The sequence below is a fragment of the Orycteropus afer genome, unplaced genomic scaffold, assembly GCF_000298275.1.
Source record: "Orycteropus afer afer isolate SDZICR_OR568_19922 unplaced genomic scaffold, OryAfe1.0 scaffold00112, whole genome shotgun sequence".
Taxonomy (NCBI): domain Eukaryota; kingdom Metazoa; phylum Chordata; class Mammalia; order Tubulidentata; family Orycteropodidae; genus Orycteropus; species Orycteropus afer.
In genome coordinates, this window is record NW_006921699.1 from 6,562,842 (window position 1) to 6,581,759 (window position 18,918).

At 36.2% G+C, this 18,918-nt stretch overlaps 1 protein-coding gene across 1 annotated transcript in view; it reads left to right on the forward strand.

Moving 5' to 3' along the window:
• DDX46 (DEAD-box helicase 46) overlaps positions 1–18,918 on the forward strand; it is a 111,851-nt gene that overhangs the window by 69,256 nt on the left and 23,677 nt on the right. Inside the window, exons 14-16 of the mRNA XM_007943770.2 lie at positions 8,466–8,630; positions 9,159–9,321; positions 18,434–18,627. Coding sequence (XP_007941961.1) covers positions 8,466–8,630; positions 9,159–9,321; positions 18,434–18,627 — 522 coding nt within the window. The remainder of the gene's footprint in view (positions 1–8,465; positions 8,631–9,158; positions 9,322–18,433; positions 18,628–18,918) is intronic.

An 18,918-nucleotide genomic window follows, 5' to 3' on the forward strand; every position in this document is an offset into this window, starting at 1 on the left:
TTTTGCCTCCAAATGATTTGGAGTTTTGTTCCACATTGTTCTCCCTCTGTATCCAGAATCTCCTACATCCCTTCCAAGTCGATGACAGTGGTAGCTGGGCACCATCTAGTTCTTCTGGTCTCATAGTCATATAGGCTGAGGATCTCATGGACTGATTATTTCCATGTGTCTTTGGTTTTCTTCATTCTTCTTTGCTCTGGAATAGGGTTATCCGTCATTGCATCTAGATGGCCGCTTGCAAGCTTTTAAGATCCCAGTCACAACTTGCCAAAGTAGGATGTTTAAGCAATATTTTGTGTAGTATGTTATTCCAATTGAGCTTAATGTCCCCTGCAACTATGGTCCCAAGTCCACAGGTCCAGCTACTCATTCTCTAGCTGGCTGTGGCCAAGAGGTGACTACAACCTTGTCCCTTGTCAGCTCTACTATATACCTGCATTTTCCCCCCTTTAGATCAGGAATCTTTATGGTGAAAATATGCAGTAATAGTAGCCAGGCACCATCCAATTTTTCTCGTCCCATGCAAAGGAAGCAGTTGTTCATGGAGACAATTAGCTACATTCTATATCCTTCTTCTCCTGAATCTCCTTCTTCTTTTTCTCCAGGTGAATAGAGACTAATTGTTGTGTCTTGGATGGCTGCTTGCATTTTAAAGACCCCAGGCATTATGCAGCAAACTAGAAGGTAGAATAGAATGCTCTAAACTCGTTACTGAATCATTTAACTCAGATGTCCTGTGAAACCGTGATCCTAGACCTCCAAACCAAGGAACCACATCCAATGAAGTGTTTGATTATATATAAGCAACCTTAGCAGCTACTCTTTTTTGTTGTTATAAATATATCTATCACAGAACTGCTAATTCAGCTTTTAAAAGTTGTGCAGCTTAATGTACCTATCACTGTTAACCTTCTATTTCCCCCTCCTTCCTACCCCTGGTAACCCGCTGATAAATTTGGTCTCCGTGCTTTTGCTTTTTCTTGCCTTTTTTATAAGTGAGGGCATACAACATTTGTTCTTTTGTGATTGGCTTCTTTCAGTCAGCATGATGTCTTCAGGCTCCTTCCATACTCTAGCATGTATCAAGAATTTATTTCTCCTACTGGCTGAGTAGTATGCCATTGTTTGTATGTACCACATTTTGTTTATATGTTTGGTTGTTGATGGGAAGTTAAGTTGTTTCCACTTTTAGGCTATTTTGAATAGCACTAGAGTAAACATTGCTGCACATGGTTTTTTTTGAGTCTCTACTTTGAAATCTATTGGGTATGTATATACCTAGCAGTGGAATTGCTTGGTTATATGGTACTTCTACAAACTGCCACTCTGTTTTCCACAATGGCATTACCATTTTGCATTTCCACTCATAATGTATAAGGGTTCTGGTTTCCCCACATCTTCATCAACATTTGTTGTTTTCTGGTTTTGTTTGTTTTAAATCTTAGACATCCTGGTGGGAGCAACATGGTATCTCATTGTTGTTTTGATTTGCATCTCTCGGGGTTTATGATGCTGAGCATCTTTTTATCTGTTTGGTGGCCATTTAGATGTCCTCTTTGGTAAAATGTCTATTTCAGTCCTTTTACCATTTTATGATTGGATTATTTTTCCTTTTCTTGTCAAAGCTTCTTATATATGTTGGATATTAGATTCTTTTCAAATATATGGTTTCTGAAGATATTCTGCCAGTTGGTAGCTTATCTCTTCACTTTTTTCTGTAAAGTCTTTTGATGAATAAAAGTTTTTAATTTTTATGAGGCCCCATTCGTTTATTTTTGTCTTTTGCTATTTGTGCTTTTGTTATTATACTAAAGAACCCATCGTTGAAAGCTATGCCTGACAGTTCTACCTGTGCTTATTTTTCTAAGAATTGTATGATTTTAGCTTTCAGATTTAGGTCCTTAATGCATTTGAAGTTGTTTTTGTGTATGGTATAAGGCATGATCCTATTTCATTTTTTAAATGTGGAAATCCAGTTTTCCCAGCACCATTTATCAAAGAGACTCTTCTTTCAAATGGACATAGCAACCTAATCAAAAATCAGTTGACCACAAATATGTGGTTTTATTTCTGGACTTTCAATTCAGTGCCATATCTGTGGGTCTATTATTATACCAGTATCAGGCTGTTTTGATTACTGTAGCTATCTATTGTATCTTAAAATCAGGAAGTGTGAGTCCTCTTATTTTGTTCTTCTCTTTCAACATTGTTTTGACTATTATAGGTTTCTTGTCATTACATATAAAGTTGGGGATTGGTTTTTCTGTTGTTGTAAAGAGGGCTGTTGGAATTTTGATGAAGATTGGGTTGAATCTATAGATCACTTTGCATAGTATTGACATCTTAACAATATTACATCTTCTAATCCACGAACATAAAACATCTTTCTATTTATTTAAGTCATTTTTTTCTTTCAGCTGTGTTGTATAGTTTTCATTGTATAACCCTGGTTACACTTATTCTTAGGTGTTTTACTCTTTTAGATGCTATTGTATATGGAATTCTTTCCCTTTTGGATTTTTCATTGCTATTGTATGGAAACCCATCTGTTTTTTATTTGTTGATCCTGTGCCCTACAAGGAGCTCTGGTGGCGGTAGTGCCTATGGCATTTGACTCCTAACCAGAAGGCTGGTGGTTCAAACCCACAAGCCACTCCTTGGAAGGAAGATTGAGCAATCTATTTCCACAGTGACACCACCTCAGAAACCCAAGGAGGGGTTACTATGAGTCAGATCCGACTCAACAGCAGTGAGTTTGGGGTTTTTTTTTTCAGTTTGTGCCCTACAACTTTGCTAAATTCCTCTAGTAGCTGTAAAAGTTTTCTTGTAGACTCTGGAATTTTCTATATATAGCATTAGATCTTCCATGAATAGAGATAATTTTACATGTTCTTTTTCAACCTGGATACCTTTCATTTCTTTTTACTATCTTATTGCTCTGGCTATAACTTCTAACACAATATTGAATAGAAGTGGTGAGAATAGGTACTCTTGTCTTTTCCTGATTCCAAGGGGAAAGTTCTCAGTTTTTCTCCATTAAATATAATGTTGGCTGTTGGTTATTCATATATGCCCTGAATCATATTCAGGGCATATATGAATAACCAATTCATAAAAGGAATTTCCTTTTCATTCCAGTCTTCTGTAGAGTTTTGATCAGGAAAGGGTATTGCATTTTATCAAATGCTTTTTCTGCATCCGTAGAGATGACCATGTGGTTCTTTTCCTTTGTTCTGTTGATGTGTTTGTTGTGTTACATTGTTTGATCTTCTGGTATTGAGCTATCCCTATTTTCCTGGAGTAAATCTCATTTGATCATAGTTTATGAATGTTTTAACATGCTCCTGGATTCTGTTTTGCTAGTATTTTGTTGAGGATTTTTGCATCTATATTCATAGGACATACTGGCCTGTAGTTTTCTGTTTTTGTGGTGTCTTTGGTTTTTGTATCAGGATTACATTTACTTCATAGAATGAATTAGGGAGTAGTATTCCTTCCTCATTTATCTTTTGGAAGAGTTTAAACAGTATTGATGTCAATTTGTGTCTAAATGTTTGTAGTATTCCCCAGTGAAGTCGTCTAATCCATGACTTTTTTTTGTTGGGAAGTTTGTGATGACTGAGCTGTTGAATTTTTTAATTGTGTTTTTAGTGTTTGTTCATTTTTGTGCTTTGAATATTTCTTTTAATGCCATCTTGTATTTATTTCATAGATGCAAAAAATTTCCTAAATCACTGTCCATATTGATAGTTGTTGTTATGTGCCGTCGAGTCAGACCCGACTCATAGTGACCCCCTCCTTGGGTTTCCAAGGCTGTATCACTACGGAAGTAGATTGCCCAACCTTCCTTCCAAGGAGTGGCTGGTGGGTTTGAACTGCCAGCCTTCTGGTTAGCACCAGGTGCCTTAGGCACTATGCTACCAGAGCTCCTATATTGATAGTAGTTCTTTGAAATTTTCATTTCCCTATATAGTTGCTAGGAGCTCTGGTAGCATAGAGGCTAAAGCACTTGACTGCTAACCAGAAGGCTGGCGATTCAAACCCACCAGCCACTCCTCAGAAGGAAGGTTGGGCAATCCTACTTCCGTAGTGATACTGCCTCGGAAACCCAAGGAGGGGTCGATATGAGTCGGGGCCGACTCGACGGCACATAACAACAACAGTATAGTTGCTTTCCTGCATGTTGATTTTTTTTCTTTCTATTTATGTCAATACATTGAAAAGCTTTAGATGTAACAGACAGGAACAAGAAAACTCAAATATCTTACATTCATTATAGAAATTAATAACTTATTTTCCCCCAAAGAAATCACCTTTCTATTTTACTAGCAAGTTCCAGCAAATGTTCAAGGAGCAGATAGCTATATTCTCAATCATATTTTATTTCAAACTGTAAAAGAGGGACTACTCACCAATTAATTCTATAAGACCAATATAATCTTTTCTCTTGTAAAAGTCTTTTATTAAGAAATAATTTATATACCATAAAATTAATCTATTTTAAGTGTTTAGTTCAGTAATTTTAGTGTATTTACAGAGTTGTGCAGCTATCATTACAATCCATTTTTAGATCCCTGCCATTGCCAAAAAGGTTCCTTGTGTCCATTTATAATCACTTCCTATTCCCACCCTATCCACAGGCAGCAACTAATCTGCTTTCTGTCTTTATAGACTTGTCTTCTCTGTATATTTCCTATAAAAGGAATTATGCAGTATATGTTCTTTTGCATTGGCTTCTTTTAGTTAGCATAATGTTTTTGAGCTTTATGCATGTTATAGCATCAGTGCATTTTATTGCTTAATAATACTCTGTTTTATGGAAATGTATTACATTTTGTTTTTCCATTTACCTGATTGACATTTTGATCTTTAGAATTTTTAGCTATTAGAAATAATGGTTCTGTGAAAATTTGCATAGCAGTCTTTGTGTAGACATACATTTTCATTTCTCTTTGGTAGATACTAAGGAGTAGAACTGTTGAATTATATGGTAAATTTATGTTCAGCTTTTTAAGAAATTATCAAACTCTTTTTCCAAAGTGGCTGTACCATATTATAGGCCAGTATAATCTTGATATCAGAATCAAGCAAGGTATGTTATGGTTCATTTTAATTCATGTGGAATGATGCAAAACCCTAAAATAAATAAATAAATAGATAGATAGATAGATAGATAGATAGATAAAGAAAGAAAAAGAAAGAAAGAATTAAATATAACAGTTCTTAAAGTGACAGTAAATTATATTCACATTAGTGTTATCCTTAGGATATTTGCAAGATTTGTTTAACATTAGAAAGTTGGGTAATAGAATCCATCCTGTTACAAGAATAAAGGAGAAAAATCATACCACTGTCTCAAATGATGTAGAAGAAGCAATTGATGAAAATTCACTCATGATTTAAAAATTCTCCTAGGTAGTTAAGACTAGTGGGGAAGCTCTTTTATCCCATATAGAGTATCTACAAAAAAGCCTATAGTAAAAATCATACTTAATGGTAAAATCTGAATCTGTTAATATAAGAAAGAAAGTAAAATAGTTAATACCATTCAATATTTTACTGGAGATTCTTGGCAGCACAGTATTGTAAGAGAGAAAAAGTACAATGTTTGGAAAGAAAGAAGCAAGTATCATGTGCAGGTAATTTAACTGTCTTTGTAGTAGCCTCCAAATAATTTACAGATACAAAAAAAAGAAAAATACCAAAGTCACTGCCATTGAGTTGCTGCCGACTCATAGGAACCCTCCTTGGGTTTCCAAGGCAGTATCTCTATGGAAGTAGATTGCCCAATCTTCCTTCTGAGGAGTGGCTGATGGATTTGAACTGGCAGCCTTCTGGTTAGTAGTCAGATGCCTTAGATGCAACGCCACCAGAGATCTCAATTTACAGATAAGTGAGTAGAATTAATAAGAGACAGGTTTTGGACGTAATGTCAGTAAACAAAGCATATTTATATTTCTTTTTACCAGCAGGTTAGAAAATGCTTTTTAAAATACATACCATTTACAACAGCATTAAGAAAAAAAAACTTGACAAAACATGTACAAGACACATCTGGAGAAAATTTTGAAACTTTATACGAAAACATTAATTAACATATAAATTAATCAATTAATTAATGTTTTCCTATAAAGTTATTTCCTATAAAGTCAAATTTATGTGATAGCAGGGGCTGCAGAAGAGGAGCAAGGTAGATGGTGAAGGAAGCCACTTCTTGAAAATGTAGTTTGTTTTCAGTTTAGGAATTAGCTTTTTGGGTCTTCTAAGTCAGGTACCACTTGCTCTAAATGTTGTTGCTACTGCAGTGAAACCTGTGAGAGCCCGAACTCAAACGGACAGCCTTACTTTTCTGGGTCTCACAAGTTTTCCACCTTTGACATGATGCAGTCTTACTGTGTCAAACAAGCAACAGTTGCTTGTTTCAGTGAAAGTACTTGAATTTTCCTACTTGGACAGGGATCCACCTTACACGGGTTCTGACTTTTGCAAATTTTGATCTCGTTTTTTTTCTCTTTGCTGGTTTGTGCCAGTTTTTTATTTTAAAAAAGTCATATAATGTACCTTTTACATGGACTTTTCAAAGGAAGAGATGTAGTCAATCAATAAATAGTCTTTAATTGAAAACTGATATGCTTTTTATTATTATTGTAGTGAAAGACTTATGACAAGAAGCTTCCATTTTAACCATTTTTAAGTTTACAGTTCAGTGACATTAATTACATTTGCCATGTTGTGCTATCATCACCACTATCCATTTCCAAAAATTTACATCACCCCAAACATAAATTCTATACCCATTCAGCAATAACTCCCGTTCTCTCCTTACTCTACCCACTGGTAACCACTAACAACCTTTATTCTTGATATGTTTGCATATGTAGATATTTTATATAAGTGGGATCGTAGAACTGCTAACTTTAAGGTTGGCAGGTTGAACTCACTATTTGCTCTGTGGGAGAAAGATGTGGCAGTCTGCTTCTGTAAAGGTTTACAGTCTTGTGAATTCTATGGGCCATTTCCACTCTGTCCTTCAGGCTTGTTATGAGTCAGAATTGATTTGACAGCAGTAGATTTGGTTTTGAGATCATATGATATTTGTCCTTTTGTGTCTGACTTATTTTATTTTACTTAGCATGATGTTTTCAAGGTTCATCCTGACACGTGTTAACACCATCATTCTGGCTGCTGAGTATATAATAGATTTGAGAAGAGTTGGGGGTGAAGGCAGGGAAACACGAAATAATAGATGGTTGTTGGTTCAGGAACCCAGGAGTTACAATTGCCTTGCATAAAACCACCCTTTTCCCAGATTTTGTGTCATCTTGGTAGGGTTGAAAATATGGCTCCAGACCTCTGTTCCTGGGAAAATCTTTACTATTTGCATTTTCCCAGCACTTCCATTATCTTCCTTGAGGCTGTCATCAGTAATCTAACTCATTTTGTCATTTTTTCCTGTTTATATCAGGCACCACAAGGTTCCATATTCCTCTAGGGCTCTGTTGACACTAAGGCAATAGATGTCTCCATTCCACTCCCTCACTAGCCTACCATCATTGTTTTATTTCTTTCTGTAGCTCATATCAGCATTTGACACATAATATATGTTTATTTAATTTGTCCACCCTCATTAGAATGTAAGGTCCTTGAAGACAGAAGTTTTTTCCTGGTTTTATTGTATATTCCTAGTCCTTAGTATATTCCTGACACATAATAAACACTACCGCCATCTAGTCAGTTCTGACTCAGAGTGACCCCCATAGAATTTCTAAGGCTGTAAATCTTTATGGAAGTGTAGATTGCCTCATTTTCTTCCTGTGGAGCAGCTGGTGGGGTTGAACTGCTGACCTTCTGGTTAGCAGCCAAATGCCTTTACCCACTGTGCCACCAGAATTTCTAGATATATAATGTTGTTGTTAGGTGCCGTCAAGTCAGCCCCGACTCATAGCAGCCTCTTCTTGGGTTTCCAAGGCAGTATCACTATGGAAGTAGATTGCCCCATCTTCCTTCCAAGAAGTGGCTGGTGGGTTTGAACTGCCAGCCTTCTGGTTAGCAGTCAAGTGCCTTAGCCACTATGCTACCAGAGCTCCTTGATATATAATAGAAGACCTATATATTGCATAAATGAGGGAAAGCAATGATAGCATTGGAGAATGGTTGCATTCTAGATATAATCTGAAGATAGAGACTACAGAGTTTGTTGATGGATTTGAGTGTGAGATACGTGATAGGAGAGAGTAGTCCAGGATGACTCTAGATTTTTGGCTTAAGCATCTAGATGATTTGAGTTTTTTTGATATGGGAAAACCGAGAGGAACAAGTTAGGGAGGAAATCAGTTGTGATATTCTAAGGCAACAAGTTTAAAGGTCACTGATTAGTCATTCCCAAAACTCCTTTCTACTTAATTTTAGTATTTTATAATTTTTGGAGTGTACACTTACCATATTTATTTGTAATGTTTTCTCAGGTCATGCGTATTGTGGATAATGTCCGTCCTGATCGACAGACCGTTATGTTTTCAGCTACTTTCCCCAGAGCTATGGAGGCTTTGGCTCGCAGAATCCTGAGTAAACCTATTGAAGTCCAGGTTGGAGGCAGGAGCGTGGTTTGCTCAGATGTGGAACAGCAAGTGGTGGGTACTACCTTTAGGGAGTCCCTCATTTTCTTGAGGTTTAGGCAGTGTATATGATTTTTTTGGTTATCATTGTGAGGTAGGCAGATAATTTAAAAAATTAAGTAGTATATATCAGCTGTAACTTTCAACATTTTATCAAGTACACTTTAATGTGCTAGTCTATGGAGCTCTTTAAAACGTTCTTTTTTGTTTTTCTTACTAGAAGTTGGTGGGCTGGTAGATAGAAATATTAATACCTATCTTATTCTTTGATTCATAGGATGTGAAGTTAAAAAAGGCAGAGATAACAGATGCTCACTTTGTTCAAACCTGCAAGCCTCTTATTCTCTGAAAATTACCTCTCTTTCTTTTTTTGGAATCTTCTTGGTTTACCATGTGAAACTAATGTTTTCCTGGTCTTTCCTAAAGATATGACAAAATACTGCCACTTATTCATTCATCACAAATAAAATGAATATTTCCGTTCAAAGAGTATTATGTACATTTTCACTCTGTTGACTTAGTGGTATAATTTGGTATTTTCAGATTGTGATTGAAGAAGAAAAGAAATTCTTGAAGTTACTTGAGCTGCTAGGCCATTATCAAGAATCAGGGTCTGTCATTATATTTGTGGACAAGCAAGAACATGCTGATGGTCTTCTGAAGGATTTAATGAGAGCATCTTATCCTTGCATGTCTCTTCATGGAGGTAAGTTTAATTTCATTCACCCATAAATTTCTTCTAAGTATTTAATTTGGTAAACATTGTACTGTGTTCTGCATTATAATACTTATTTTGTTTTTATCACTTAGAACTAAATTTTATATAATCTATCTGTTTTTCCTCACAACAGTTCTGTGAGGCTAAGTGTTATTATTATCCCATCTTAGTGATGAAGAAAATGAGGCAAAAATACATTTATCTGACCAAATACTATAGTTAGTAAAAAGCTAAAGAAGAATTGAACTTGCTATTCTGACTCTTTATGTTACACTATTTCTGTTGTAACATGCTTCTAAGATGTTTCCATGATTTCATAGAGCTTTAATTGAAAACTTTTTAAATTGAAAATTTAAAGTCCTGTTTTAATTATATGACCGTTGTTACATGTATGTCATACTTAGAACACCAAACATGGAACAGAAAATTTGAATAATTTTCGTTAACCAAGTGTTCTGGTTATCTATGGCTTTGTAACAAATCACCGCCAATTTTAGTAACTTATCAGCAATAGTCATATATTTTATGTATGAATCAGAAATTTGGGCAGAGCTCAGCTTATACTTATGGTCTCTCATACTATGTCAGCTGAAGTGTTTCAGTTGGTGCTGGAATCCACTTCTGATTTGGCTCTCTTTATGTGGTTGGCAAGTTGACTTGGAGTTCATTCAGACTGTTGGCCATGAGCCCAGATTGTATCCCTTTTGGGCCTGTCCATGAGGCTGCTTGGCCAAGAAACAAGTACTAAAAGGATGATACTGGGAACTGGTAGAGCTTTCACTTCTGTTATATTCTGTTGGTCAAGGTTGTCATAGGACTGGCCCAGATTTAAGAAGATGGGGGCATAGACCTCACCTCTTGATGAGAGAATGTCGTTTCACATGGTCTTCTCTGGGGGCATAGTGATAAAGCACTTGACTGCTAACCAGAAGGTCAGTGGTTCAAACCCATCAGCTGCTCATTGAAAGGAAGATGGGGTGATCTACTTACGTAAAGATTTATAGCCTTGGAAACCCAAATGGGTGTCGCTCTGAGTTGGAAGTGACTCAATGGCAGTCAGTTTAGTTTGGTTTGGTTTGGTTTGCCTATCTTGACTGAATTTTTGTGTACTTGTATAAATTGGTAGAAATGGGATGTCAAAATCTCCAGCTATAGTTGTAGACTTCTCTAATTTCTGTCTTCTGCCGTTTTTCTGCTTCAAGTGTGTAGCTTGGTTGTTAGTTGTACACATTTATGATTGTTACATCTTCTTGACAAATTGAACCTTTTTATATGATTTGTTCTTCATCTTTGGTAGTATTTTATTGCTTGATATATGCTTTATCTAATGTGAATGTAGTTCCTCTCGCCTTCTAATACTTCCTGCTTATCTGGTATATGTTTGTTTATTCTTTTGTTTTCAACATATCTGTCTTTATAATTTCAAGCCCATCACTTGTAGACTACTCTGACAGTCCCTGCCTTTTAATTAGAATATTTGTCCATTTACGTTCAGTGTAATTATTGACTGCTAACCAGAAGGATGGCGGTTCAAACCCACTAGCCACTCCTCGGAAGGAAGGTTGGACAATCTGCTTCATAGTGATACAGCCTCGGAAACCCAAGGAGGGGTCACTATGAATCAAGTCTGACTTTATGGAACATAACAACAACAAGATTCTGTATGGAATTATATCCCATTCACCTGAAGAAATATTTTTTTGTTTTGTGTATTTCCAAGTGTGCTAGTGACAAAATCTCTCTCTCTCTTTTTTTTTTTTTTTTTTTTTAACTCTAGAGTCTATAAGTAATGTCTTGTACCAAATTTGAGAAATTCTTTGATGTTACTTCTTACTTTTTTTTTTTTTTTTTTCTACTTTCTCTTCATTTGGAACTCTTAATTACTTGTGTGTTTGATCTTTTGATATTATCTCGCATATTGCTGATGAACTATTCAGTTGTTTTTAAAATATTTTTCCTTTATAATTTGTACTGGATCATTTCTTTGACTCTGTATCAATTTTTTTTTTTTATTGTGATTTGGGTGAAGATTTACAGAGCAAATTCACTTTCCATACAGCAGTTCACATATACTTTGTCTCATGTCATTAACCACAGTTTACCACAATGCAACAGTTCCCCTCCCACTTCCTCTCCATAGTTACCTCTTCCCAGTGTCCATTCCTCCATACACTCCTGGCCCCTGAGCTGTCTCCCTGTGCATAAGCAGCCCTTCTTTCTCCCATGATTGTTCTCTCCAAGGAGTATATCTACCTGAGGTAAATGTTCAACTCATATGCCTGTATTTTGTTTGGCTGGAAACCACAGGTATGGGTTCAATTCCAGACCTGAAGGGCAGCTAGGGGCCATAGTCTCAGTGGTTCCACCAGGCTCTATCAGACCAGCAAACCTAGTCCCCACCCTTTTTTTTTTTCCCTCCAAATAATTTTGAGTTTTGTTCCACATTGTTCTCCCTCTCTGTCAAGGATCTCCTACACAGATCCCCTTCCAAGTGGATGACAGTGGTAGCCGGGCACCATCTAGTTCTTCTGGTCTCATAGTTGTATAGGCTGCAGATCGGATGGTGTACCTGTTGCTAGGACTAATTGTTTCCATGAATTTTGATTTCTTCATCCTTATTTGCTCTGGACGAGGAGAGACCCATCGTTGCATCTAGATGGCAGCTTGCTAGCTTTTAAGATCCCAGTTGCTACTCCTTGCCCCTTGTCAGCTCTACTACTATACACCTGGGAATTCTGATCATTTACATAAACTTACAGGACCATTGTCTGCCAACCCTATATATGTTCTTGGATACACTCCCCATTTCATAGCCATACCTAATCATTCAGTCTGTCCACCCATCTATCCACCCATATACCCATGTTGGCCTTCACTGACAACGCAGTACTGTATGTGCAAAAGGGTTCATATTTGTTGTCTGTACCTTCCATGTACCTCTCTATGTCTTTCTCATCCTCAGTGCTGCCATATTGGTCGCTCACATTTGGTACATTGCCCTTCTTTTCACCCAAATCAATACTTATCTCTTATCTATGTAACAGCATTCCCTCCCTTCCCCTCCCCTCCCACCCCTGGTAACCAACACAGAAAATTTCCTTCCGTAGATAAACCTTTCCTTAACTTTTACAATAACGGACTAATACAATATTTGTCCTTTTCTGATTGACTTATTTCACTCAGCATAATGTCCTCCAAGTTCATCCACATTATGCAGTGTTTTGCAAATTCTACATTATTCTTTAGCATTGCATAGTATTCTATTGTGTGTATGTACTATATAGTTTGTTATCCATTCCTCAGTTGATGGGCACCTAGGTTGTTTCCATCTTTTGGCTATTGTAAATAGTGCTACGATGAACATAGGTGTACATATATCTGTTCTTGTCATGGCTCTTACTTCTTTAGGGTAAATACCTAGAAATGGAATGGCTGGGTCAAATGGTATTTCTAATTCCAACTCTGAAGGAATCGCCATACTGCTTTCCACAATGGTTGTTGTACCATTTTACAGTCCCACCAGCAGTGTATGAGAGTCCCAATCTCTCCGCAACCTCGCCAGCATTTGTCATTTTCTGTCTTGTTGAACCTTGCTATTAGTGCTGGAGCAAGATGGTACCTCATTGTTGTTTTGATTTGCGTCTCTCCAATAGCTAATGATCGTGAGCATTTCTTCATATGTTTGTTGGCCGCTTGAATATCCTCCTTGGTGAAGTGTCTATTCATGTCTTCTGCCCATTTTTTAATTGGATTGTTTGTCTTTTTGTTATTGAGGTGTTGGAGTTTTCTGTAAATTCTAGAGATAAGTCCCTTGTCAGATATATTATTACCAAATATTTTCTCCCGATCTGTAGGTTGTCTTTTGACTCTTTTGGAAGCACATAAAAATTTAATTTTTAGAAGATTCCAATCATCTGGTTTCTCTTCTACTATTTGTCTGTATCAGTTTTTAATTTTTTTTTTTTTGCCATCTCCAATCCAGTAAATATTTAAATTCAATTATTGTATTTTTTAGTTCTAGACATCCCAGTTGGTTCTCTTTTAGCTTTCTTGTTTCTCTAATTAGATTTTCTATTAATTCATTATGAGCTTTCTTAAAAAAATGTATTTGATCATAGTTTTAGTAAGTGCTTAAAAGTTTTTACTAATTATAACATCTAGATCATCTTGATATCAGTCTCCATTGGCTGTGCTTTATTTTGCTTTTGTTTTATGTTTTCCTGTTTCTTTGGATGTCTGGGAATTTTGGTTTATATACTACATTTTGTGAATGGGTAGTATAGAGACTCTGGATTCTCTTCTGGTCCCCTCAAAAGTACTGAATTTTTAAAACAAACAAGCTGTTAACTTTGCTGGACCCAAATTTGAAAGTCTGTATTTATTGCAATGGGCAACATCTCAAATCTCTCGTGATTTTTTCTTTTTTTTTTAGCCATAACTGAGGTGCTTGAAGCCTGCCCTATGCATCTGTAGTTTAGGAGTCAGCCAGATGCTTGAGTTGAGTTTATATGCGCAATTGATGTACTTGCTCTGTGGTTCTTTTTGGGATTTATCTCCTTTCTTTTCAGGTCCTAAGTTTGTCCTTTATTCTTTTCTTCTGGTTTTTCATGTCAGTAAGTCTGTGAGTTTCTCTTCAAGTTTTGACTTCCTTACCTGGATTGCCTATGCTCTGTCCCCAAGCAAAAAGTTATTTTAAAAAATAATAAAGCCCTGTAGACTCAACCAGTGTCATTACATTCTTCAGAGTGTCAGTTTGGTTTCATTTTCTAGCTGCTTTTTTAGTTACTCTCCAGTGCCCTCAGGTAGTTGTTTTTTAATATTTTGTCCAGAGTTCATAGTTGTTTTCTGCAAGAGGGTTGGTCTAATACGAGCTTCTGTATTGCTGGAAATATATGTGTATGTTATAAGTAAGGACATATTTTCCCTTAAGCCCCTGTCTGTATGTCCCCTTTTATTTGTTAGGGACAGAATTGTATCACATGGTTATGCTTAAATCATTTATGGATAGGGCATGGGGATTCCCTTGGCACAGTAGGTTAAGCGTTGGGCTACTAATCGTAAGGTCGGTCATTTGAACCCACCAGCTATTCTGCAGGGCAACAAGAGCTCTGCAGGAGCTCCGGTGGCATAGTGCCTAAGGCACTTGACTGCTAACCAGAAGCCTGGTGGTTCAAACCCACCAGACACTCCTCAGAAGGAAGGTTGGACAATCTACTTCCGTAGTGATACCACCTCGGAAACCCAAGGAGGGGTTGCTGTGAGTCAGATCCGATTCGACAGCAGTGCATTGCATTGTTTTGTTGCATAGCTACTGTGCAGGAGAAAGATGCGTCATCTGCTTTCATTAAGATTTACCATATTAGAAATCCTATGGGGCAGTTTTACTCTCTCCTATAAGGTTTCTGTGAGTTGGAATCAACTTGATAGCAGTGGGTTTGTTTTTTTGTTTTAGTTGTTCTCAAAGTATGGTCTTGGGATCCCAAAGGTCTCTAAGACCCTTTCAGGGAGTCTGTGATATCAAAAGTATTTTCATAATAATCCCACAATACTGTCTGCCTTTGTCACTCTCAGTCTTTCATGAGGGTACTATGTAGTTTCCTAAAGGCAGTGTAACATTGAATGCAGAAGAGATGAGACTCCAACCATTTTCCTTTAAGCCAAACATTAAGGAGATTTTTAAAAATGTAAAACAGTGCCATTTATCTCAGTAAATTTTGTGAAAATTATTTTTCACAAACATTTATTTTAACATGTAATGGCTTTATTATTATTTTTTAGCAAGTTAAGGATTTGAAATTTTCTTCTATTATAACTTCTGATAAATTAATTACCAAGAGATAACCTACATAAACTAAAGCTTTCTAAGTCCTTAATGATTTTAAGAGTCTAAAAGTGTCCTGAGCAGAAATGTTTGAGAAGGGCTGGATTAAACTAATGATTTACCTCCTGAAATTGAGAATTAGGCTTCTTTCCTGTTTCACATATGTGACTATGTTGGGTGGATTTGTGGACAAATTTGGTTATTTTAAAAAAGGAGGAACATTGGAGCAACAAAGAAAGAATGAGGGAATAGGAGGAAGAAATGGAATGTGTAACCAATTGCTTCCATGAACAATGGCCTCCTTTGCCATGAGACCAGAATTGGATGGTGCCTGGCTACATTTTGATCTAAGATTTTGTAGAAGAATCCTGATGAAAAGGGGAAAGTGCAGAACAGAATTTCAGGTTTTCATGGTGTCCAGACTTTTCTGGAGCTGTGGGAGGTAGATCAACCCCTGGAACTGTTGCCCTAAGACAGTCTTTAAATCTTAAACCAAAAATATCCCCAGAAGTCTTCTTTAAACCAAACAGCAGTTTACCTTAACTAGTAAATACTATCTTTCTTGAGCATTATGCTTTTTAAAGAACTATCTATGGGATCAAATTGACAACAGCGACTTGAAAGATTAGATAGGAAACTTTAGGTGGCAGTGAGTTTACATTAGTAAAGGAGGATGAGAATGGTTGACAACTTGAAGAATGTAATTAGTGTCACTCAGTTACAAATGTAGAAGTTGTTGAATTGTATATTCTGGGTCTGTTCTCAACAACAAAAAATAAAATAAACTTTAAAAAAGAATAGTTTATGATTACTAGGTAGACACCCCACATGCTTTAGTTAACATATTTTATTATGAGGAATCAAATATGTGCGCTTTGCTTAGTAGTCAGGATTCCTTAGCCTTATTAGGTAAAAGTTTTGATGCCTTTTAATTATCAAATTAAATTTATATTGGTATTGATTCCACAAATTTTTCTTAAGAGATTTTTGGGTCCAATGTTAGAGCCCAGTTTCTTTGATATAAGACCCAATGTTTTCTCTAAATCAACATTTGAACGGTACTTTTTAAATTTTAGGTAGTGATATAAATTTCTGTTGATTGTTAGATGCTAAATATTCTGCATATGTTAAACCTAGACCTTATATGAAATCTTTTTTTTAAATATATTTTATTGAGATATAATTTATTTATATTATAAATAAAGTCAAATACACAAAACTAAAGTGACATGGGTCGATGCATTTTTTAATTTTTTTTGCAGTGTTCTCTCCCCTCCCACCCATGATAACCAAGAAAAGAAGTTTCCATCTATATATAAACCTTTCCTTGACTTTTTACAGTAATGAACTAATACTATATTTGATTGGACTTATTTCACTCAGAATAATGTACTCCGAGTTCATCCACATTCTGCGGTGTTCTGCAGATTGTATGTTATTCTTTAATGGTGCACAGTATTCCATCATGTGTATGAACCATAGTTTGCATATCCATTCTTCTGTTGGGCACCTAGGTTGTTTCCATCTTTTTGGTATTGTAAATAGTGGTGCAATGAACATGGGTGTCCATTTATCGGTTCTTGTCCGATAAATGCATTTCTTTAGGATATATAGCTAGTCATGGGGTTGCTAGGGCAAATGGTATTTCTAATTCCAGCTTTTTAAGGAATTGCCATACTGCTTTCCACAGTGGTTGTACCATTTTACAGTCCCACCAGCAGTGTATTAGAGACCCAATCTCTCCACATCCTCTCCAGCATTTGTTATTTTCTGTCTTGTTGAACTTTGCTACTAGTGCTGGGGCAAGATGGTACCTCATTGTTGTTTTGATTTGCATCGCTCTAATAGCTAATGATCGTGAGCATTTCTTCGTAGGGTTGTTGGCTGCCTGAATATCCTCCTTGGTGAAGTGTCTATTCATGTCTTCTGCCCATTTTTTAATTGGATTATTTGTCTTTTTGTTATTGAGGTGTTGGAGTTTTCTATAAATTCTAGAGATAAGTCCCTTGTCAGATATGTTATTACCAAATATTTTTTCCCAATCTGTAGGTTCTCTTTTGACTCTTTTAGAGAAGCCTTTGGAAGCACATAAAAATTTAATTTTCAGAAGGTCCCATTCATCTAGTTTCTCTTCTGCTATTTGTGCATTTTGGATTATGCTTTATAGTCCATTTATGCCATATATTAGGGCCCCTAAATTTGCCCCTAGTTTTTCCTTGGGGAAGTTTATAGTTTTAAGTTTTACATTTAAGTCTTTGATCCATCTGGAGTTAGTTTTTGTGTTTGGTGTGAGGTATGGATCTTGTTTCATTTTTCTGCAAATGGATATCCAGTTTTGCCAGCACCATTTGTTACAGAGAACATCTCTTCCCCATTTAATGTATTTCATTCCTTTTCCCCAAATCAGCTGACCATAGGTCAATGGATTTATTTCTGGGTTCTTCATTCTGTTCCACTGGTCTATGTGTCTGTCTGTCCTTGTTTATATAAAATCTTAGAGTATCTCCTGCTTCGTGTTTTAACACTTAAGAATTTATCCTATTCCTTTCTCTGTTCCCGAAGTTTCCTAGCACCTCATGGGATATATCTGTGTGGGCATCTAGTAAAAGAGCATTTTGATATTCTGTGCTCTGCTTTGTCAGTCATCCTATGGCTCTTTGCATCAGGTATTTAAGAAAGATGCAGTTGGGTACTTTTTAACCATTGCTTTTCAAACTTTGGCGTGCATGTATCATTACCTAATGATCTTGTTAAAATGCAGATTGTGATTCAGAAGGTTTAGAGAGGAGCCTAAGATTCTCCATTTCTAACAGTTTCCCAGGTGATACTACTTTTGTTTCTGGTTCTTGAGGCTTCTGGTCCTGAACAACAAATAGCAAGGTCTAAACAACCTAAAAGTGAAGGAGAGAGATCTGGATCCTGTCAGTATAGGCTGATTGTTCCTGCCTTTTCTCCTTTTGTTCCCGAAACAGGTTTTGCTTCATTACTCTGAAAGTTGGGCCTCTGCAATTATAAGCCTTATACCAAAGAAAAGGAGCAAAGACAAAGGTGGATTTGGAAGATTCATAAATAAATTAATAGCAGTAAACTTTTATCTTATCATTAAATTTCCTTAGTGTTTTATGTCCTATATTTTATAAATTGGAAGTGTTTGGAATAAGTTGAATTTGTTCTCAGTCTCTGTTTTGCTTTATTTTCTGAGTGTCAGAGGAAACGGAAAATTTAATTTGATTTATTTTAATTTGAACTCTTTTGTTTACAACTTTTGAATACTTGCAGGTATTGATCAGTATGACAGAGATAGCATCATAAATGACTTTAAAAATGGGACCTGCAAGCTTCTTGTGGCCACTTCCGTTGCTGCCCGAGGTCTAGATGTGAAACATCTGATTCTTGTGGTAAACTACAGCTGCCCCAACCATTATGAAGATTATGTGCACAGAGCAGGACGCACTGGAAGAGCAGGCAACAAAGTAAAAAATAAATGTTTGTTTAAAGTTGATTTCTATTATTTTAAAATATAAGTATTTAGTATTTTAAGGAGTAGGTAATAAGAGTTATGAGACATTTTGAAAATCCTTAGAATAGAGGGAATAGTGGATAAGTATTGTTAAAATTATCAGATACCTAGCTGTTCTCAATAGGCAAATATTGTTAAGAGTTTGTATTCCTTTTTAGCCTCCTCTCTCCCAAAAATTTCTATACACACACAAAATATACATACATATCTGTGTGTGTGTGTGTGTGTGTGTGTGTGTGTGTGT